Genomic DNA, 22270 nt, shown 5'->3' with positions numbered 1-22270 from the left:
AATATTGTATTTTCTAAATACTAATTAACGTCATTATTTAAATAAGGAATTCATCTTATACAGAAAAATAGGAAATTTATCTGATCATTTGGTCACAATATAATTAAAATAAAGAGAAATACTAGTATATTAATGTTCGTTCTTCGACAAGCCTAATTGTAAAGTATACTGAGTCGCACAAGTAATATAAAACGGTAAGAACCGAGTATCGAATCACAAGGAACTTGTTTCATTCAAAAAATATGTGTTCAATGAACAAACATTTGTTTAAAGCAGTAAATATTCAATGGGATTTTTATATGAAAATCTAATTAACTACAAACTAAAATATCTAGAAGTTGAGAAGTAAAAACAGTCAAGTAAAGAGCGTTGGGTCATTCTACTAAACTTGCTTTGATGTTGCTAAATATTTTTCTCTATTTAACGTTGTTTTAGTGTTCTTAAGCTGAAAAATTACCCAAACCAAGATCCGTCGAGTGAATGAGCCTAACTCTATTTAATCTTCGTCCTTGATCCCTCAACAAACTTAGTTTAAATGAGTTGCATTAAGATTACAGCACAATAAAGACTAAATCACTGCACTCCATTTCTAGACATACAGTTTTCTAGCTTGCTCTATCAAGTTCTAAGGCTTTAAAGCACTTCCCAATGCTAAAAATCCTAACTATACATACAAATGGGTGATCAAGCCACAAGCATGTAAAAATAAGCATAGATAGAAGTAATGGACACATAAGAGCATCATTAAATAGATAGTAAAAGAGTATTACATCAAAGGTTCAATAGAACTCCCCAACAAGAGATTTAGTCTTTCATTACAAACAATGAACTTTTCAGCACAAAGTACATATTTTTAGGGAAGAAAATGGTTAAGAATGGTTGAGGATGTCTCCTTCAACCTCTAGAACCCTAATCTCACCCCCTTTAACCTAGACTCTCTTGGAGACTGGTGGTTTGTCGCTCTAACTTTTTCTCTTGCTCTGTTTTTCGACTCCTCCTCTTATTTTACGCCAACTTTGGTATTTTTAAGGCTCCTTAACGTTTCAGATTCTGAAGGCTCGCTTAGCGAGCTTGACTCGCTAAGTGCGAGTTAGTGAAATCTGGCTTAGCGAGCTGGGCACGTTGAGCGCGAGAAGGGACAAACGACTCGCTGGACGAGCTGACGGCGCGCTGAGCGCTGAGCGCACATCTCTCTGACTGATCCTTTTTTAGGGTTTCCCAACACGCTAAGCGAGCTGTGTGTCTCGCTTAACAGATGTCACTCGCTAAGCGCATATGGCTCGCTTAGCGAGACACCAGCTGCTTGAACTTTCTTTTTCTTTTAGCCTGAAACTGAAGTTGATTCTTATTAATTCATAAAATTGAGAGTATCTACTGAGTGAAATCAAATCAAACTAAACATAAAAATATGTACAATTCCTATAAAAAGAACCATAAATTGAAGAAAAAATATTAATTTCATGTAATTATTCAATACAAAAATTAGTCGTAAATAACAACTAACAATTACTTGTATACAAATCACGTGATGATCTTGCATGATATGAACACAATAATACGGCCCATGTAAAAAATGATAGTAGGATTAGGATGTTATGATATGGCCTATATCGGACTATATGGGAGCATGTAAAGGATATCAATATCAGTTTGTAAATGGGATAATTATAATTTTGTTATAAATAATCCGTTCTTAGTGTTTTTGGGCTGTTAGCCCTCCTAAATACCCAAAAAAATTGTGTTATAAATATAAGTAAATTGAATTAAATGAATTTATAACCGAGATTTTGTGATTATTTAAAATTCATATAATATTCAAATGAGAAAGTTGATAGTTACATAAGTACGTAAAGGTAATAATAAAGGAAAATCAATGCTAATAAGTAATAAGTACTCGACATTAGTTATTATGGAATTAAAAGTATATTTTTTTAAGGAAATGTGTTATTAATTCACACTTGACCATCATTCATTCTACATCCCAAATCCAAATGCGATTTTCAATAATATTCTTTTTATCGATTCTTTAATTAATACTCTTCGAACATTAACCATAATATAATATCAACCACGAAATCCCTTTAATTGCTTTATTCTATTTTATTAACAATTACTCTCACAAGAGAACAATTACAGTGGATCAGTCTTCTGCATATACCAATTAGTACTATTCCATGCATTAGTCAATTCATATCAATGGAGGCAAGACCCGAAGTTAGAGAACAATTAAGTTATGTGCTAGAGCCCAGATGATCATAGGACTAGAAAAGAAAAAAAAAAGATATTATATATATATGTATTCAGAACTATTTCGTCAGATTCGCACGAAAGGTGTGCTCTCTCAAAAGATATTTTATATATTTTTCAAAAATAATCCCCCTACGCAAGCAATAATAAGACTCATGGAATTTTTATTTTCAGAAATTAAAATTTCATGATATGCACTTAGTAGAAATTAACTGGTGCGTTTTAATGCATGCACTTATTAGAAAAGATCGTGGATTGATTAATGTATGCTTGAGGACAATGTGAATATCATCACACTTAAGTTTCAGCTCAAGTTCCAGTTCCGCCTAAAATTACTGCATGGACCAACGACGGTTGAGAGGCTGGGCAAGACGGTGGAAGCCACTAGGTTGAGCAAAGTTTAATTTGGTACAGCGAATCAGAGATTTTTTTTTTTTCAAGAAAGAAGAAAAAGGGATATAAAGATGGGCAAAGTTATTTTGTTTCCGGGTATGTTTGAGTGTCTGTTTGTAAGTTTCATAACGGCGTTTAAGAACGATCCGGAGAATAAGACTGTGTTTGTGAAACCGTTAGCTGAATGTAACAGACTTTCTTTCAAAAGTAACAAAGAAAATTACTCTTATGCTTTTGTCTAGAAATGTGTGTTTTTCAGTTGAACAAGTTTTCAATTAATATCCAAATATGCACTAACTTCAGTGTCTTGGAATATGCACCAGCAGCATAGCACAAAAATCCCAACATGCATCCAATTGTTAGGAGATAAGAGAAGGGGAGGGGATGAAGATGGATTGGTGGGTCACTTTATGTAGAGCTTCTTTTCCTTGCAAAGGGGCAACGTGGCACAAAAAGTGGGCAAATGAAATGGATAAATGAGAGATGTATAGATTTTAATTGAATAAATTATACAATTAAAATGTAAGATGTATAAAACTATATTTTGAAAATGTGCATACATGTTTTTAAATATTTTGTATAACTATGTTATTGATTGTTAATAACTAATGTTTACTAAGTTAATCTGATTAATTATTTTTGGTAAGATTTCTTTTTAATCATTTTTTTTATTCACAAAATTTAAACTTTAAATTTCAAGTCTTATTTAAGAGGATGTACCTCAATATACCAACCACTAATTGGTATTATAATTTTACATACATATCGAACATTGAATCAAATGCCCAGATTAGGGAAGTTATATGAGAATTCTGAGAAATGATGGTTTATTGTATAAGATGCATATAGGGTCCCTTTGGTTGGGGCGGTGCGACTTGGTCTACCAAAATGAAAGGGACAGTCGACCCAAACGCGCATGAATTCCATTGGTGGATGTTGGGACCCTCATGTATCTCACTCACCTATCTATATATGCCTCCAAAGTGAGAAAGTGTTTGATGAAAAGGGGCTTAGAGAGTAATATATCTGGCATCCTTTTTATCATTAGTTAAAATGAATCTATGCCCCCAATGAGTGCATGTTTACAAGTCAGCTTTGATGTTTCCAATATCTTAAATTTATATACTTAGTATATGCTGCAAATTCTTTTCTTTCTTTTTTTCTTTTATCACTTTCATTCTTAGCACGTTTTTATTTTTATAAACACCCGCAGTTCCAATTTTGATATTAATTATTGAAGAGACACGCGATTTCGTAATGCTTTGGTCATTCGCAGGGTCATGTTATGTATTTCCTTTGACATTTAGAAAAACTAACAAATTCAACATAGTAAACTGTGCTATACTCTCCAAAATCCTGATCTCCCACTAATGAATGACTCAATTAGCAACAAATTAAACTAGCTTGGCGCAATAATACTTGTCCTATTTGTTTGGTTGGAACGACATTTTGGTATCTTCATTTTTCTAAATTTAGATTAAAAAACTGCCATTTCCATGAAATAATCCTTAACTAGACTAGTTCCACATCCACACCGCCCGTATGTGTGAACAGGATTTACAAACGTATAATGCAAGACTCTGAATAATAACTTGTTCAGTGATAGTAGCTAGCCAACGCAACAGGAACAATAAAAAGACATAAGAGATCAACGTTTTACAAGGAATTTTTTATATATAAAAAAGGAGAATATAATTATTAGTTTCGGCAACTTTTTCCCATTTGTATAAATGTATGTATTCATGTGTCTATATATATATCCCACACTTTATCTGATGACAATGATGAATGGATATTCAAAAAGCCTTTTCCAGATTTGATTGTACCCATCCATTTTAGAAAAAACATTATCTTCTGCAGCCACATTATGCTTCTACATTGTTCTGAAGTTGCCACGGTGTCCCATTTTGGGCACGGGGAGCATTAGAGTATGTGAGGAGGGACAGACATTATGTTTTGGAGGGTACCCATCCATTCCATTCCATGACCTGCTCCAATATAACAAATACATGTGTTATGTGTAGGTGCATAAAGATACACACATACACATAAACCATTGAGGGCCAGACATTTTCATATGGCTTTGCATTTTAGTCTTTCATATGATCAATTGTATTTTCTATGTTGCTTCAATAACTTTTCGACACCTGTTAACATTTTGAATTAGTTGGAGAAGGAAACATTACGTGCTTTCCAATTCCAGGAAAACAATTGGTCGGTTTTGTTGCAAAAGGAAGTTACTATATAATTAATTAAATATAAGTTCTATTTTTTTTACCACATTAATTAAAATCTTAGGCTTCTTAATGATACTTAAGGTGTTGTTATAAATTCAGTCCTTTGGATCAGGACTAATTCTCAATTGAGATTTAATTAAACTCAAAATTTCTCATCTCTTTTGAAGTGTATTTTGTGAAAATCAAACTAAGTTATTATCGTAAATTTTAGATATGTTATTAACTAAATTACAGCCATTGGTTCTCTCTTTTTGTATATAGTTTGTTTCATTTTCTGAGTTGTAGGTCCCATTGTATTACTCGAATTTTCTTTATGCAGTGCAAGAATTACATAGGATAATCCCTTGATGCTCTGAAGTTGATATGACGTGAGAAGTGGATCATAGTATAGTCACCTGACTTGTTGTCTTTATATGAATTGAAATCTGTTGTTAGAAAGAAGCACTTTTGGAGGAGAAATTACTAGAGGACATGAATTGAACATTGGATTCGAGAAGTTCCATGTTGAAGATGAATAAGCATACGCTGGTAATCATTAGGTTGAAAACTATACTATGTAATGAGTGGAAGTTACTGGTGGATGAGGAAAAATGAAAAGATCATGTTCATTAAACAATCAAACATTAGAAAAATATTAAAATATATCTATCTAATAAGTATTATTTTCTTTACTATCTATCTTTCTCATGGACAAAGCAAATGGTCCTTAATAGAAAAACAGAAAACAAAAGCTGACAACCAATATCAGCAGTGATACTCGTAACCCTTGAAGGCTTGATGAATCATTCTCAATAAAAGATCTAAATTTTAGAACTAAACAATTCAATCAGAATTACAAAGCCAATGAAATAATAATACTATATTATTATAAATGACTATTATAATACAATGTATATACACTCAGAAATTTCATCCGGACTAGCACTCATGCATTGCAGGCACTTAACTCACCTCATCTTGCACGAGTAACTATAGGTTTAGAATTGATCTCGCACTCATAATTTGAATAAACGTTGTTTGATTTATTTTTTAGTAAAATTAATCATATTAATTTATCTTTGGGGATTAAACATTTATTGAGTAATAATTTTTAATTCATAATAGATAATAAATTATTTTTTTCATTATAATGAATTATTATGCAAATTTATTTAAAATGTTTATGTGTTGAACGAGTAAAATACAGTTATTATGATTTTTCATGGGAGACAAATTTAAATTTAGATCACTGTGTGTGTTAACAAGAATGGTATTATGGCAAAAACTGTAACCCAGTTCTCACATTGTCCTATTGCATGTAGTACAAAATCCGAATTTTTTAGTACTTTCTTTTCTTTTTTTTGTCAACTTCTTTAGTACCTTCTATACCGATATAGGAAGTGGTTTTTTCTTATGGCCCATAACTTTCAGTTGGAAAAAAATGTGGGCTATTTTGGCCCTTTTATATCTGTTTCTAAAGTGGATACAAAAATTAGGATTTTGCTATAGCCACTCCCTCTTTATGCTAAGTACATGCCCATTTGTTTTTTTTTTTAAAAAAATTATTATCATATATACCCTTTATACCCATAACATGGATAAATAATTATCATTCCAAAATGTACTTTCCAAGACAAGTTATGATTTTAACACTCAAAATGTACTTTCCAGAATAATGTTTATTTTTCTTAACATTTTGAAAAGTACTTTCCAGAATATTATTTTATGTTTTGGAAATTACTTTTCAAAATGTTGAAAAGCATCCAGAAAACTTCAAGCAGAATACTGGACCATTGAAATCTCATAAAATAAAAGTTACAAAGTAGAGCAACTGAAGTAGAGAAAGTATATAATTGATATCGGTCATTCAACCTGGACGTCTCTAAGAGGCGATTTGTTACAACAACTCAAACAAAATTCAGATCTAGTCGTACATTGTTGCATATACAAAATGAGAGAAAATAATGATATTGTGTGAGTGAACAAAAATAAAATAGGAAGGAAAAAGTAGTTATGAGTATAAATATACTACATTGGAGTTTGAAGTATGAAAAAACCCTAATGCTGGAGCAGAAAACCAAGCAAGGGAGGAACAAAGGGAGAGTGGAGCAAGAGATTGAAGGGAGTGAAAGAGAGGAGGGAGTGTGATGAAAAAGAGGAAGAGTGTGTTATTGCTATGAAAGAGGGAGTGTGTGAGAGAAAAAAAAATTGAAACGGGAAGATCATTTAAGTAATTTAACTTTAAAAAAGGGGAAAAAGAGAAGGTCATTTAAGTAATTTAACTTTAAAAAAAAGGAAAAGGAAAATGTACTTAAAAAATAAGAAAAGTGGATATAGCAAAAGTCAAAAGTTATGAGTTGGCTCAACTCAAGTGTGAGTGGGCTAGTTTAAAAGATATTTAACCAACATTGGGCGCCTAAAGGAGGATCAATGCATACATGAAATTAAGTTGCATAAGTCGTACCCATATGTTTAAGTATATCATAACTTCATAATCATATAGATTTGTTTGGTAGTACTCGAGTTTAATTTTTTACATAAATAATTCTTAGATAGATTTTACTTATCTTTCGATTGAACTTTAGATTAGTCAGGATCTATTTTTTTTAATAAATGGGAGGGTTAAGACAAAAAAAATATTAGTCTACCTCTTACTTTTCTTTTTAAAGCACCACATCTTTCTTTAATTTCCTATTGCCACTTATTCTGCGTATATATAATGTCTTCTAATTGAGTAAACTTGGGTTTTAAATTTGTAACACATTTTGGAGATACATTGCTTATAGCAGGACATACCTCATCAGAAATGACCTCCATGCTGGTGCTAAATGACCTCTACGCCAATGCAAAAGATATAACGGAGAAGCAGAAGAGGAGGCAAGCAGTCACAAATGACCTCACGTTGGTGCTAATGAGATGTTAGAGAGATGGGAGAAGCAGGAGATGAGGCAAGCGCGAGAAAACAATAGAAATTTTTGGAACTTTTTCCTTTTTGGAATTGTCACTCACTTTTCTTTTCTAATATTTAAATTTTTAATAAAATTTATCAAATAATAATATAATATTTTTTTATTCCAGCTCAACGGTGTTTGATGGAGGTCGACCACTATTTGGTGTTTTCCTAACATTTTCCTAATGTTAATTATTATTTATTAATCAAGTAACAAGTAATATAATGGTTTTCAACATGCTCCAATGGTTTCAAGTCCTTATCTACACACCAAGTACAAACAAAAATCTTATGCTTAACTTTACAACTAGAGGACTAATAGAAATCAAAACTTAGGATAGTGCCTCTACTTTAACGACTAGGACACAGTAAACGAACAAGTAAAAGTAATGTAATATTATGTTTAAGAAATTATTTTATATTATTTTTAATAAAAAATTATTCAATCTTACTTAAAATGTTTATATTGAATTTTCAAGCCATGACTCTAACTCTACAAGTTAAGGAATATTAAATTAAAACGGTTTTGATGTAATCAGTATTTTTTTAATATTGATGTAATAAATTAATTAAATTATTCTTTTTCTAATGATTTTTTATTTTCAATCCTTTAACCTAAACACATAGTGTATTTATACGAATTAATTATTTATAATTATACCAGCTATCTTACATAAAAATAGGCAAATAATTAGATATATGCATGATTATTTACAGATAATCTCATTAATATATAATTCAATAACTATATTCAGGAAAATGTCACATACTTTTTTAATGCAGATTTTACGCAACACAAATGGGAGCTTTGACTCATTGTGACCAATAGCAAGAGAGGGAAAGAAAATTGAATGAATGGGATTATAATTTGCACAGTAGATATATCTGTAGTTTCCTTTATTTTCTCAAAATTATTATAAAAATGAAAAGAAGCTAGTAAAGTGTGTGTTTGCCTCATTCTTCAGTCCTTGTCTTGGTTTTCTGCTACCTTTGCCTGTGAAAATCCAAGACATAGCAGATAGATGATTCCTTAGCCATTTGATTTCTCTAACAACCTTTCTACCTATGACACTATCTTGATCTTGCTCCCTCTTTCTTACTGCATTTACCCCACCTTGTTCTTTCCATTTTTCTGACTTGCTCCTTTTTCTCTCATACAGTTCATTCTTGAGTTTTTCTTACCTAGTTTGTTAGGGAGATTTACACAATGGCCAAGCACTTTCTTCTGCTTCTTTTTGCAGTATATGTTGCCGCTATTGATGAAGGTGAGTAGGAAGTTTTAGTTTCCTTTATAATATTATTTGCTGTTGTGCTTTCTTTGCTGATGTTCTATGTCAAGAGATCTGTGTTTTTTCACTTTTAATGTTACTTGCATTCTTAGTCTCCATTTCCCTTTGGTATAAACATGAGTTGGCATAGCTCAGTTTGCACATGAGCTACATTTACTTGAACTGCATGGAGTACTCTCCAGCCTTTATTTCTTGCTCAGTCTTGAAAAAAAAAACCAAAAAAGATTTTGGACCATTCCTAGTTGTTAAGAGTGTTCGATGAAATTTGACTATGTAAAAAGACATTAACCCAAGCACACATTGCCTTGCATTCTATTTTCACTCCACACATACCTAGCACATGCACATCCCTGGCTGTATAGAGTGTTTTCTATATTATATTTGATTAGTGTTGATGTTCAAAGACCAAAGTAACTATGAATGGCATGTTATGGATGGAGTTGATCGAGTAGAGTAATGAAGGCATGAAGCAGTCCATTTTTCTTATTTTCCCATGCCCCCCCTCTTAGTTTCAAAGAATGAATGTTTCTGTACCTGATGCTTATTTTGACTGAAAGCAGTTCAGATCAGCAATTAATGTGTGTAAAGTAAAATGGAAAAAAGAAGAGGGTAGATATGCTTTTATTAATTGATCTTCTTGAATGGCCATGCGGTCCACCTGTGGTCTTCCAATATATTAAATGTGGTAGGACGTCTTTAGTCAACTATAGTCTTTTACCCCCACATTTTGAGATGTGTAAACTCTTATATCACTTTTTACATTAACTTCGTACCCCATTACCCAGAGGCTCTTCGCTATGCGAAGGTATGGGGGAGGGATGTTGTACGCCGCCTTACCCTTGCATATGCAAAGAGACTGTTTCCGGATTCGAACCCATGACCAACAGGTCACCAGGGCACAACTTTACCGCTGCACCAGGGCACAACTTTTTACATGCTGAAGTTATTTTGGAAAAAAGAGTTTACCTTTTTAGTAAATTATCCATATCCTAGTAAAATTTCCACACATCACAATATTTAAATCTTCCAAAGAATGCAAATCAACCATTTCATTTTTTTTCAAATGCTTACATTTTAGACAAGCAGTTGAGCTTATTTCATAACAAAATAATCAATTTCACTATATTTCCCCCCAAAATCTGGATTGATTTGAAGAGGAAAATGTGCAAACGAATCTGCCTGCATATGCATCCAAACCAGCCTTGTTTATTTGACTAGTTAACCAGTGATGATTTAATGGTATATTTATGCTTGTTCCCTGCAGAACCTTTTATAGGGGTGAATATTGGTAGAGATCTCTCAGACATGCCTCACCCCACTCAAGTAGTAGCACTACTTAAAGCCCAGCAAATTCGACATGTTAGGCTGTATGATGCCGACCAAGCTATGCTCATTGCTCTTGCAAACACAAGAATTCAAGTTGCTGTGTCTGTCCCTAATCAAGAGATCCTTGCAATTGGTCAATCAAATACCACAGCTGCGAAATGGGTTTCCCATAATGTGATAGCAAATTACCCTGCCACTAACATAACTACTATTTGTGTTGGTTCTGATGTCTTAACTACCCTCCCCTATGCAGCAAAAGTGCTTGTCAGTGCCCTTAAGTTCATTCACTCAGCCCTCGTGGCATCCAATCTTGATCACCAAATCAAAGTCTCAACACCCCTTTCCTCTTCCATGATCCTTGATTCATTTCCACCTTCACAAGCCTTCTTCAACCGCTCACTGAATCCAGTCTTGGTTCCAATGCTTGATTTCTTGCAAACCACTGGCTCTTATCTCATGCTCAACATCTACCCTTACTATGACTACATGCAGTCGAATGGTGTGATTCCATTGGACTATGCACTCTTCAAACCCCTCCCTCCAAACAAAGAAGCCATTGATTCCAATTCCCTTCTCCACTACTCCAATGTGTTTGATGCTGCGGTTGATGCTGCATACGTTGCCATGGCTTTTCTAAATTACACTAACATTCGTGTGGTGGTGACAGAAACAGGCTGGCCCTCAAAAGGTGACTCTAATGAGCCTGATGCAACAGTGGAAAATGCAAACACTTACAACAGCAATTTGATCAAGCATGTGCTTAACATAACCGGGACTCCGAAACACCCCGGAATTGGTGTTAGTACTTACATCTATGAGCTCTACAATGAGGATGCAAAGGCAGGGCCATTGTCAGAGAAGAACTGGGGTTTGTTTGATGCAAATGGTAAACCTGTTTATGTTTTGCACTTGACAGAATCAGGAGGAGTGTTGGCAAATGACACCACCAATCAAACTTACTGTGTTGCAAAGGATGGTGCTGATCCTAAGATGCTGCAGGCTGGAATAGATTGGGCATGTGGACCTGGCAAGGTGGATTGCTCTCCTTTGCTGCAAGGACAACCATGTTATGAACCAGACAATGTGGTGGCACATGCAAATTATGCTTTTGACACTTACTATCATCAGATGGGAAAGTCTCCTCAGTCTTGTGATTTCAATGGCATGGCTACAATCTCCACCACCAATCCAAGTAAATTACCATTTCCTTTAAGATTATATAAATATTCTGGTTGATATGATATGCCAAATTTTGGCTATTATTTTAATTTTTAGTTTCAATTTGGTTCTCTAAGTTAAAAAAAAATCATTTTAATTTCTAAAATATATGTTGACTAAATTGGTCCTTCTGTTAGTTGCCCATACTAACAATGTCAACTTTGGTTGACACTACAAATGTCTAATTCATGTGACATCTCTCACAGTTTGCATTGTATCACCAACTTGACCAAGTTAAGGTGTGTTAGGTTTTTCGTTCAAAAGCATGAAACGGATGTTTAATCCAATGGCATCATACTCATTGGCTTGAATGTAGGTCAACTGAAAAACAAACACACACTTAATGTGGTAAACTGACTGAAGGATCAACTTGATCTTACAACTACACTTTAAAGGACTAAAGTAGAATATTTTAAACTTAAGGGATCAGAATGAAACTAAAATAAGATGAACTTCCAAAAGACTATTTTAGCTGCAAATTTTGTTGAGTTCTATTGCTGATTTCTTGTGTAACTAAGGACAGTTTGAATGACTTCAGGTCATGGATCCTGTGTATTTCCAGGAAGGTAAGACATTTGCATTTTTGCTACATTTCGTTAACTATGTGTTTGTTTGTGCCATTATCTTTGCTTACGAGTGATTAATATGTGAGCATTTGCAGTCTTGGCAACAATGGCACCTTCCCCAACGTCACGTTATCATCAATGAATTCCACAAATTCAGATTCTTCTGCCTGCAATCTCCATAGTGGTGAATTGGGAATTAGAAGCCTTCTAATGGTGATAGTACTTCTACTATGGGGAGTGGCTTTGCTATAAAATTATGTACGTCAGAATGTGCATTGTTCATTTTAAAAATTAGTGGTAGATGAGATGACAATGTTATATGCTAGTTCGGTTGCATGTTCATATTCACCCATGCAATTTTGTACGTGAGGAGGGGTAGCAAGTAGCAACACTTTTTTCAAGTAAAAACATTCCTTTTGGCTCACATTTTTTTTATTTATCAAAATTTATTAAAAACTTTAAAGTAGGTTCATTAAATAAGGTGTGAGACTTAAAGTAATTACTGATTTTCAATCAATCTCAATCAATAATAACAAGAATCTTAAAAAGGTGTTTAAAAATATACTATATTATTAGTATTTCTCTAGATCATGGTTCAAATAGGAATAGGCGTATTAGTGATGGGGCTTGGGTCTAGCAGAAGGAATTATTCTTTCACAACATCATGAAACAAGGTTTTATCAATGAATCAATCATGACTTGATTTTCCATTCATAATTCCGACTCTTGTCTAACAAAATATATGGAACTTCAACATCTGAGATTAAAATGCAAGTCCTTGTGACTAAGGGATGAGGGCATTGTACTAACTATTTTGTTATTTGTTTTGTGAATTATTTATAGTATTACATGTTAAAGTGTATCTAAATAATATTTATTTAAGTTTATTAACAATACTTATTTAACACTTCAACTCTTCTTATTATTTTTGTAGGGCATATAATACGGATCTTTAAATTAGTTTAAAATTTAATCTAACTTGATTTTTTTATAAATTTATATTAATTTTCTACGTACTAAATATACACATATCATAGATTTAATTATAAATAGATTATCTTCTTTTTTTTTGTACAATACAAGTTAACAACAATAAAATTTGAATCTAAGACCTGCAACTATCCAAATTTTTTACCTCTAAGTTGAACCAGACCCTAATGGGTTAATGAATTGTGAATTGTTAGCTCTATTGATTCAATAAAGAAAAATCCGGTTTAAAAGGATTGGATAAAATAACATGATACATTGGATAAAAAAACTAAATTAAAGAATTCCATCAAAAGCTACCAAACTGGGCCTAGTCCAAAATATCGAGCCCAGAAAATGCCCTCGCATCACGGGTTTTTCTTTGCACGTTATGCAAATTACTGGTACACCTAACATAATATATGTAACTCCAATTTTGTCCTTCCATAAAATTGACAAAGATTGATAATCCGAAAGCTGCATATATAATATATATTTAATGTACATGTAAATTTACCTAATTAATTTTGTAACAATTAATTTGTTTATATATATAAATTTTTATGAAACCTATGATTTTTATTTAAAATTTATATATGTAAAAAATATATTATTAGATCAAGATTAATTATAATAAGATTAAAAAATACATTAATAAATTTATGTTAATAATGTATTTTTTTACATATATACATTTTTATTAAACCTCTTATTTATAATTTATATATGTAAACAAATTAAATATATATTAAAAAATTTAGTGTTATATATAGCAACATCAATTATTTTATAACATTATTGATCTATTAACTCAATTAATTAGAACGTCGTATTAATAACACGAAAATCACATATTCAATTCCAATCTATACATAATGCCAATAGAATTTGTATTATGAATTATCCGATCTATAATCTGTGATGCACTAAAACAAATACTGTAGTGCGTTAAGTAATTGCTTGAACTGTTATAGCTAGAATGATGGTAGATTCCATTGTAAAGCTCCTAACTTTCGTTAATTTAAAAAATGTGATGTGAATGAAGGATGCTTGTGTTGTGGGTTGGTGATTGCTTGCTTTGAGCACACCGTAAGGAGGGTGGAAAGAGGAAGCAAGGTTCTTTCCTTTAAGTAGGAGATATGCTTCTTGTGCTTGGAAAAATGCACTTTTCTTTCTGGAAAATTCTTATTTACTTCAATTTCTTCACTAATATTTAGTTATAAAAAATCATCGTATTTTTATTTTAGTTTCTATTTTACATGTTAGTATACTTAGAATGTATGACCCGTGTTAAACATGAGTAAACATCATTTATAAATATATTTATAAAAAATATAAATTTATAAATATTTTTTAAATTTGTAATACTAATTATTTGCAATTAAATTATTTTTTAGTTATTTATTTTAACCATATAATTATTTGAAATTAAATTAATTTTTATTTATTTATTTATTTATTTTAACCATAGATGATAAAATATAACATTTTAATTCTTAATAATTATTGGTCAGTATGGATATATAGTTGATTATATATGTAATAGACTAATGAAATTAGGAATTTTTTTTGCAATTATAATATTTAAAAAACGACAATTAATGAAATTAACATTCACTGGAAGGATTAAAATTTAATCTACAGAACACTTGTGTGTGTCTATATATAGAGAGAGGGTGTTATACATTGATATTATAGAAACCCTTATTCAATCACAACTCACCAATGATAAATTTATTATTTTTATGATAATTACTACAAAAGTTAGAGTAATAATGAATTGTAATTAAATAACAATATAAAAGTGTTTTATATTCTCAGTGTATGACTATTTAAATGACTTATTATTTTTTATTTCTTATTAAATGACTGAAATTTTAAAAAAAATGATAAAAGAAAAAGAGAACAATACTAAAACCAATTACTAATTAAGTTTATATGATTTTCAACTTTACGTAAAAAAATCTTTAACTTAAGTTGCATGCCAAGATAAAAAAAAATTGATGTTATCTAATTTTATTTTATTTCTTTTGATTTTCTGGTTAGTAATTTTTGTTTTTACATATTTTCTTTTTCTCTTTGCTTTTATTGTGCGAGACATTAAAGAATATGGTCTTGCTCAATTATTTACAATATAATTTGATATCGGTCTTAGTAGGAGAGTAATTATTTAAAACTCATTAATTACAAATTTGATTATTAGTCGTTAAGAATGAAAAGTGGTTAATTCTATTTTCTCTTTTACAATTTTAAGCAGAACTGTGTCTATATTTTTAATATACACATTAAAGTGATAATTGATTTACGCTCCTCTATCGACTCATGTTTTATAACATGCTTTATATGTTCCATCTTTCTATTATGAGTCTTAATTTATGCATTCCTCTCATTATATAATAAGCATATTATTAAAAATTAATTACAATTGAATTAATTATTTATAGAATTAGCTGACTAATCAAGTTAATATTATTAAAAATTCACTACATTTATCTTTATAATACGTTACTTTATGCTAATGTATATACATTCATTTTTTGTTATGAATTAATTAATTATTTAAAGTGATCATCGTTGAATTAGTTTAATTATTTATTCTAATAATTAGTGATTTTAACTGGCATCGATTAATTATAAAATATATTTTAAAATAATTAATTATTATTTAAAAATTATAATTATAAAAAATTTGATTGCAATCAATTAATCAAAACAATCAATATAATTATTATATTTTTATTCTGATTTTAAGAATGTAATCTGTGACATTTTGTTAGTATTTTAATTATAATTAAATTTATTGCTTAAAAATTCTAAAAAATATTGCGTGTATAGATTTATTTTATAAATCATTTTCGTATGTATATACCATAGATTAGATTAAAAAAAAGATATAAAAATGATATTTTTCAAAGCAAACGACTTGTTAAGCCTTATTTAATTTGAGAAAATACTTTTTTTAATTATATACAAACAACATCATTCTTAAGTCCAAAAATTTGTTACACTATGCGAACCTGAACATGACAACTTCGTGTACGTATGGATTGAGCATATTTCTTGCTATTATTGTTCATTTGATGTAGAACTTAAAAAGGAGGCTTGTCGATAATATTGAGTCAAAATACTTATGTTTGAAGGATTGAAGATTCTTGATTATTTTGATTAAATATAAACGAATACAAAGAAAATATGTTGCATGATCTGCTTCTGATATCTATATCTATATAATATATGCACACATGATGTTTTTCAGACGATAAACAAATAAAGTATGATTTAACATTACATATGGTATGATATTTAATACTTTATTTGTGTGTTTGAGATTCTTTCAGCAGAAATATTCTCCTAAAATCGGTTGAATCTTACGAAAAATAAATGAAATTAAGATTTGATATATCATCAAATGACAAGTTCCGCTATACATAACCTGTTCTATTGCAATCTCTATTACATAGGCCTTAAAGGAATAACTTATACATGTGTAAAGGACTTGCACCCAATTACCCTTTTCTTTTATTAGACAAAGATCAAGTGAAGATCTATCCATTATGAGACAATGGATACTTGAAGAAAGACATGGTCTATATAAATCAAAAAGCTTTTGATGACTCGCTGAGTTGATTTGGTGCAAATTTTTCTTACTCTTCTTCTTCAATAGTTTTTTTTTATTTTTCTCGTAAGATTAGAAAAGTTCTTAAAACACCTTAACATCTTGAAAAAAAAAGACTAAGTGCTTAAATAGTTTATGCGTATGTAAGATAATTTTGTGTTAGTCTCTATGTCATCATTCATCACAAATCTTATCTAATTTGTTTAGAGACACAATGACTTGGTAGAAGAAAGAATAGTGGATGTTGATGAAACTTGGAATAAAGTTTGATTTGTAAGCGCTAGAAGTAACCGTGATATAATATTTGTAATTCGTGAAAAGTTAGTGAAACTTATGCTTTAGTAAGACTTAAGTTTCAATGGTAGAAACAAATTAATATAAATCTATGTATCTGTTTATTTTTTTTTTAACAGATTTTGAGTCTGAATTATGTTTCAACAATTATAAGATAATATGGGATTTTGAAAATTCATTTTTTCTCATGGTTTGAATTGTACTTATGATAAAGGTTTTCTTTCTTTCTTACAAAATTGTTTATACAAGGTTAACTAAAAACATATTTTCGCACGTAACCTTTGAGTTAGACGCTTGGTTTTTAAAATTAATATATGTGTTCACTTTTAATTTAATTTAAAATGAATATATAATGATCTTAACTTATCACAATTCAAGGATGATGCATCTTGAAAAACAAAGTCACTTTAGCATATTTTCTTAGCAAGCATAAGCCTCCAATTCTCACCATTTACGTGGAAATTTCTGTAAGTGCATGCACATAGATGGAGATGGAACTTTGACAAGTTTTATATTGTTCATAAGGTCGCATCTTAGACAGCAGGAAAGCAGAAAAGTACAAATCAAAAGCAGGGGAATTTTCTTTCTTTTGCAGCCAGAATGTTTTCAAAGATTTGAATTTAACCAATGAGTTGTCTTTGTAATTTGTTTTCTGAATATGATGCATCATCATTAATTCATAGTAGATTATTAATTTCTCTGGCTGTTATTTCCTCCAAATGGAAATTTGCTATAAGAACTCCAAAGAATTATATGATGGAGGTGGAGCATTAATCGTAAAAATTATTTTATTTGAGGATAAGTTTAATTATAGCTTTACAGTTTTTTTTCCTTTTTGGGAACTTTTTTGACAGAAAAAGTTATTGGTGTAACCAAATAAAGAATAACCCAAAAACTAAATAAAATGACCTGTAACAATGTATAAAATAATGAAAACGAGAAACGTGTCTAATTGAAATTTTGACATAGAATGGTAGCAATAAGAAGGGAAAAGAAAAGAAGAAATTGAACAACTCCACTAGACCACTGACCAAACAGAAAAAAAGAAATAAAAGAATACTGTAGTATATAAAAGCCATCTGTGATTTATAAGCGCTGTGTACTGATTTATATAAAATTGTTTTTCCACTACAATTATTACATAACATTTTCTTTTCTAAAATTTTAATCTTTAATTTATTACTCCATTTATTGTACTATTATTAGATATATTAATTAATATCTATTTTTACTTTTAGTTTTCTTAAGCTTTCAAATTTGCACAGTTATACAATAGTTTTTTAAACAAATACTAGCAAAAAAAGTATATTACTTTTTGATAAATTTGAAAATAAATACATATTTTGTTACATATATTAATTAATCTTAAGTACAGAGAAATTATAAGTTATCTTTTAACTTATCAAATTTTACTTTTATAGTTTTAAAATTTGTAAAAAAAAAAAATTGCAATCAGGAGTAGATTATTTTTTAATAAATCGCAAAAATATATTTTATTATCTACACTGCTCATATATAGGAAAAAATAGGAATATAAATTGTTATAATATAAATAATAAATGTTTTATTTATTTAAAAAAATTGGCCTTTTAATCATATTCTTACAAGTTACTTTTCATTTTCAATTTCTCTTCAAAACATATTTTTTACATAAACCTCACTAATTTATTTTATTTTATCTTCTTAATCTAATAGTAAACAAATATATTTTTTATTGTTGCCTTTCGCACTTGTTTATTTTATAAAAAAAACTTTACAAAAAAGAGAAAATAAAGAAATAAAAAAAACAAGACATATTGCAAAATTCAAGATACTTACCATCTTGTCTAAAAGTGTCACATTTAAAAGAAAAAAATTTGATCCAAAATAAGTATTTTATTTAATTTTTTAATATAACATCAATTGTTATTTTCATTAATATTCCTAGTAAATGTTAATTTAATTTTTGAATCTAATATTAATATTATTTTTTATTTATTTATTAAAGTTAATTTTGTAAAATTTATATTCACTTTCATTTATTTATTAATTTTTATTATTATCTCTAAAACAATTTAGAACATACTTATTTTGAAACGGGATGAGTATTACTTTTCCTTCATGCTGGCTGCAAAGTCCAACCTAAACATTGGAAGAAAAGTGATCCACATTGATGATATCTTAAATAATGCAATCCACATTAAATAATCCAATAACGCAATTAAGTTGAAGCACATATACAAGTGGCGCTTACGAGAGAGAAGCAAATATGTCACAAACAACCACAACTGGGATTATTGGGAAAGAGACAGCTAATCATCATGTCAATTTTAAAACCAGGGGTTGGTCACATCCTCGAACATAATAAGATAGAAGTGTTGGTTTTATTTTATAAGAAAAATCATAAACATTTTTTCTTTGAGAAAAAATCTCACAAAAAATTCTTTTAATTAACGAGTTAAACTGGGAAATATTAATTAACACATTAAATTATTTCATAAATTTATAAATACCTATTAATATAATTTTAAAAATAATTAAAATATAGTATATGAAGTATATTATTATCATTGAATCACGCATTATTGATATATAATAAATGTTTTTATTTTATAACAATTACCCCACTGGTCATTAATGTATAAATAAATAAAATTGTGCATGTGATTTTTTCATGGGTTAACGTCACTTTTGATTTATTATATTGGACAGTTATTTTGTTTGTTTTGTTATATTAAGTTTTAAAAATTTTATTTTGATCATTTATGTTTTTAAAATGTATTATTATTATTATTATTATTATTATTATTATTATTATTATTATTATTATTATTATTATTATTATTATTATTATTATTATTCTCTCCACTCAATTTAATCATTTAATGATGATAATAATTTCATTTACCAATTATTCTCAATCACAATGGCTAATGGCCCCTTCTCTTTTTCCGTCACTTTGTCTCTCATCGCCTACCCAAAAAGATTATTGCCCCATCTTTGCTTTTGTCTTCATCACAACCTTTTTACATGGTCAAAATTATCACCTCACTCAACGAGAATAATCATCTCATCACTGTCGTCGGTAACAGTGCATTGACGAAGAAGAAGACTGACAATGCTCAGTTGTGATAAGGTTTTATCGGTAAGGTCAATCAAAATCATCTTCCAACAAAATGCATCGTTTGACCCTTCTTTGTGGTGCTCATTTTTACCCGATCCGATTGCAGATGTCAGATGGGAAATCCTCTACTTGTCTGGTCCAATCGTGCGAGACAGTGAAGGTCTAGCTGGTAAACCTCACAAATAGTCACATTGTGACTTCCTCGTTCAGATCTGGGTTAATTGACAAGTTAAGATCACATTTTTATCTTTCATCAAAGACAACTCTTGCTTTGATCTCCCCTCCTTTTGTTTCCAATAATATAGTTGTATGAAAGGTTTTGACTTTTTGGTGAGAAGTTTAAGAATTTTTAGTAATTCTAGTGAGATTATGTGTTAATGTTGTTCAATCTATGTGGTATTATATTTTTTTACCTTTTTAGGTCTAAAAGAAGTTGAAGGTGATGATGAATTTTTTAGTTATTTATTTTTTAAAATAAAATAAAGATAATTGAGGTTTTTAGTCATTACTATGTAAAGTTAATTATTTTAAAAGACTTAATATCATTTTTGATTAATTATGTTTTCCAGTTATTTTACTTTGATACATTAAGTTTTAAAAGTTTTATTTTGGTCCTTTATGTTTTTGAAATGTATCATTTTGGTCCTTTTTTTAAAACTAAAAGTTAACCGAACATTAATGTTTCTAATGGAAAATTAAAAAAAACTAAAATGATACATTTCAAAAACATAAAAAAGATAAGAATAAGACTTTTAAAACTTAATGTACGAAAACGAAATAACTACAAAACATAATAGAACAAAAGTGACATTAAATCCTTCTTCATTCTCAACTAGTTTTCAAACACACAACAAATATTGTTTTCATTGTAGATGGGAAAATGTGATTAAAAGAAAAGACACCATTAAGTAAATGTTTGATTGGGATATAAAGAGATGAAATGGAAATCGGAGGAAAGAAAACATAATTTTGTTTCTTTTCCTCATTTTATTCATGTAATAAGAAGAAAGGAAACAAAAATTTGATTGAAACTCACCACAAATTTGTTTCCTCACAAATGAGAGAGAAAAAGAAAGAAAAACAAGTTTTTTTTTTAATTAAAAGACTAAAATGACATTATTTTCTTTTTATGGTATTTATATAATTTTGGGTATAACTTTTTTCTTTTTATTTTTACATGTTTAAAACTTTTTTTCATTTTATTTCCTTCCAAATAATTCAAAAAACAACTCATATTCACCTCTTTTTCTTTCCTTTACTTCTCTTTTCTTTTCATTTCCTTCTTTTTTCTTCCATTTAAAAAAATCAAATAAAACATAAAAGTGATCCATCAAATAAGATAAAGGAAATTGGTCATAATCATGCTAGATAGTTTACACTAATAACCTAATAAAAGAAAGTCATTACAAAAGTAAAATAAATTTATATTATCATTCAATCACACATCTCCGTTAATATGATTTCTAAGATAATTATTACAAAAGTCAACAAACTTATAATAGTGAACTATAATTGAATGTGAGTGTAAACTTATTTTACACTATTAGTACATAAATTATATTTTCACTTTAAAAAAAGGTATTATTAATTAGTGCACTTAAGACATTGGTTAAGAAATAAAAAAATATTTATTGTAAAGATCATAGGAGAGCATAAAAAATTATGAACAACATAATTTTATGTATTTTAATAAAAAAATATACTCTTTTTAATTCCTTAACCAATATATTAAAAATAAGGACATAACCAAAATAAAGTGCCAAGGGGCGAAAAATTATGATGTAATAAGTAAAATTAACAATAACAAACTTCATTAACCGTTTAAAATTTAGACTAATGAAAAATAAAAATTTATATATATATATATATATATATATATATTAAATGAAGGTAAGTATAACTATAATTGATGCAAAAGAAAACACTTACAAAAGAAAAAAAAATTCAATCGTTAAGATTATGACTTTCTTTAATTCTTAATTTGATAAAAACTCTTCCATATTTTCTTTTGTAGTAAATGTTTTTGTAATGTTCTTTTCACTATATAGCGCCAAAACATCGTTAAAAACTCATCTTACATTTTATT

The 22270-nt window shown here is 29.4% G+C and overlaps 1 protein-coding gene across 2 annotated transcripts; it reads left to right on the top strand.

The window, feature by feature from the left end:
* Positions 1-8726: 8726 nt before the first annotated feature.
* On the top strand, positions 8727-12629 carry LOC114395659 (glucan endo-1,3-beta-glucosidase 2-like). Of its 2 annotated transcripts, none has more exons than XM_028357490.1 (4): positions 8727-9071; positions 10360-11613; positions 12178-12205; positions 12301-12629. In XM_028357490.1, exons 1-4 carry the CDS (start codon positions 9014-9016, stop codon positions 12455-12457), a joined length of 1497 nt encoding a protein of 498 aa, XP_028213291.1. In that variant the 5' UTR covers positions 8727-9013; the 3' UTR covers positions 12458-12629. The 2 variants fall into 2 exon arrangements, with proteins under 2 accessions (XP_028213291.1, XP_028213292.1); XM_028357491.1 differs by having other exon boundaries at positions 12163-12205; positions 12301-12369.
* The last annotated feature ends 9641 nt before the right edge of the window (positions 12630-22270 follow it).

Source organism: Glycine soja, chromosome 18 (genome assembly GCF_004193775.1).
Source record: "Glycine soja cultivar W05 chromosome 18, ASM419377v2, whole genome shotgun sequence".
Classification (NCBI taxonomy): Eukaryota; Viridiplantae; Streptophyta; class Magnoliopsida; order Fabales; family Fabaceae; genus Glycine; species Glycine soja.
This window is presented reverse-complemented; position numbering and strand designations above follow the sequence as displayed.

Coding starts and splice junctions, on each gene's coding strand:
- LOC114395659 (XM_028357490.1), top strand. CDS start 9,014: ATGGCCAAGCACTTTCTTCTGCTTCTTTTTGCAGTATATGTTGCCGCT. Junction 9,072..10,359: donor TGTTGCCGCTATTGATGAAG/GTGAGTAGGAAG, acceptor TGTTCCCTGCAG/AACCTTTTATAGGGGTGAAT. Junction 11,614..12,177: donor AATCTCCACCACCAATCCAA/GTAAATTACCAT, acceptor GAATGACTTCAG/GTCATGGATCCTGTGTATTT.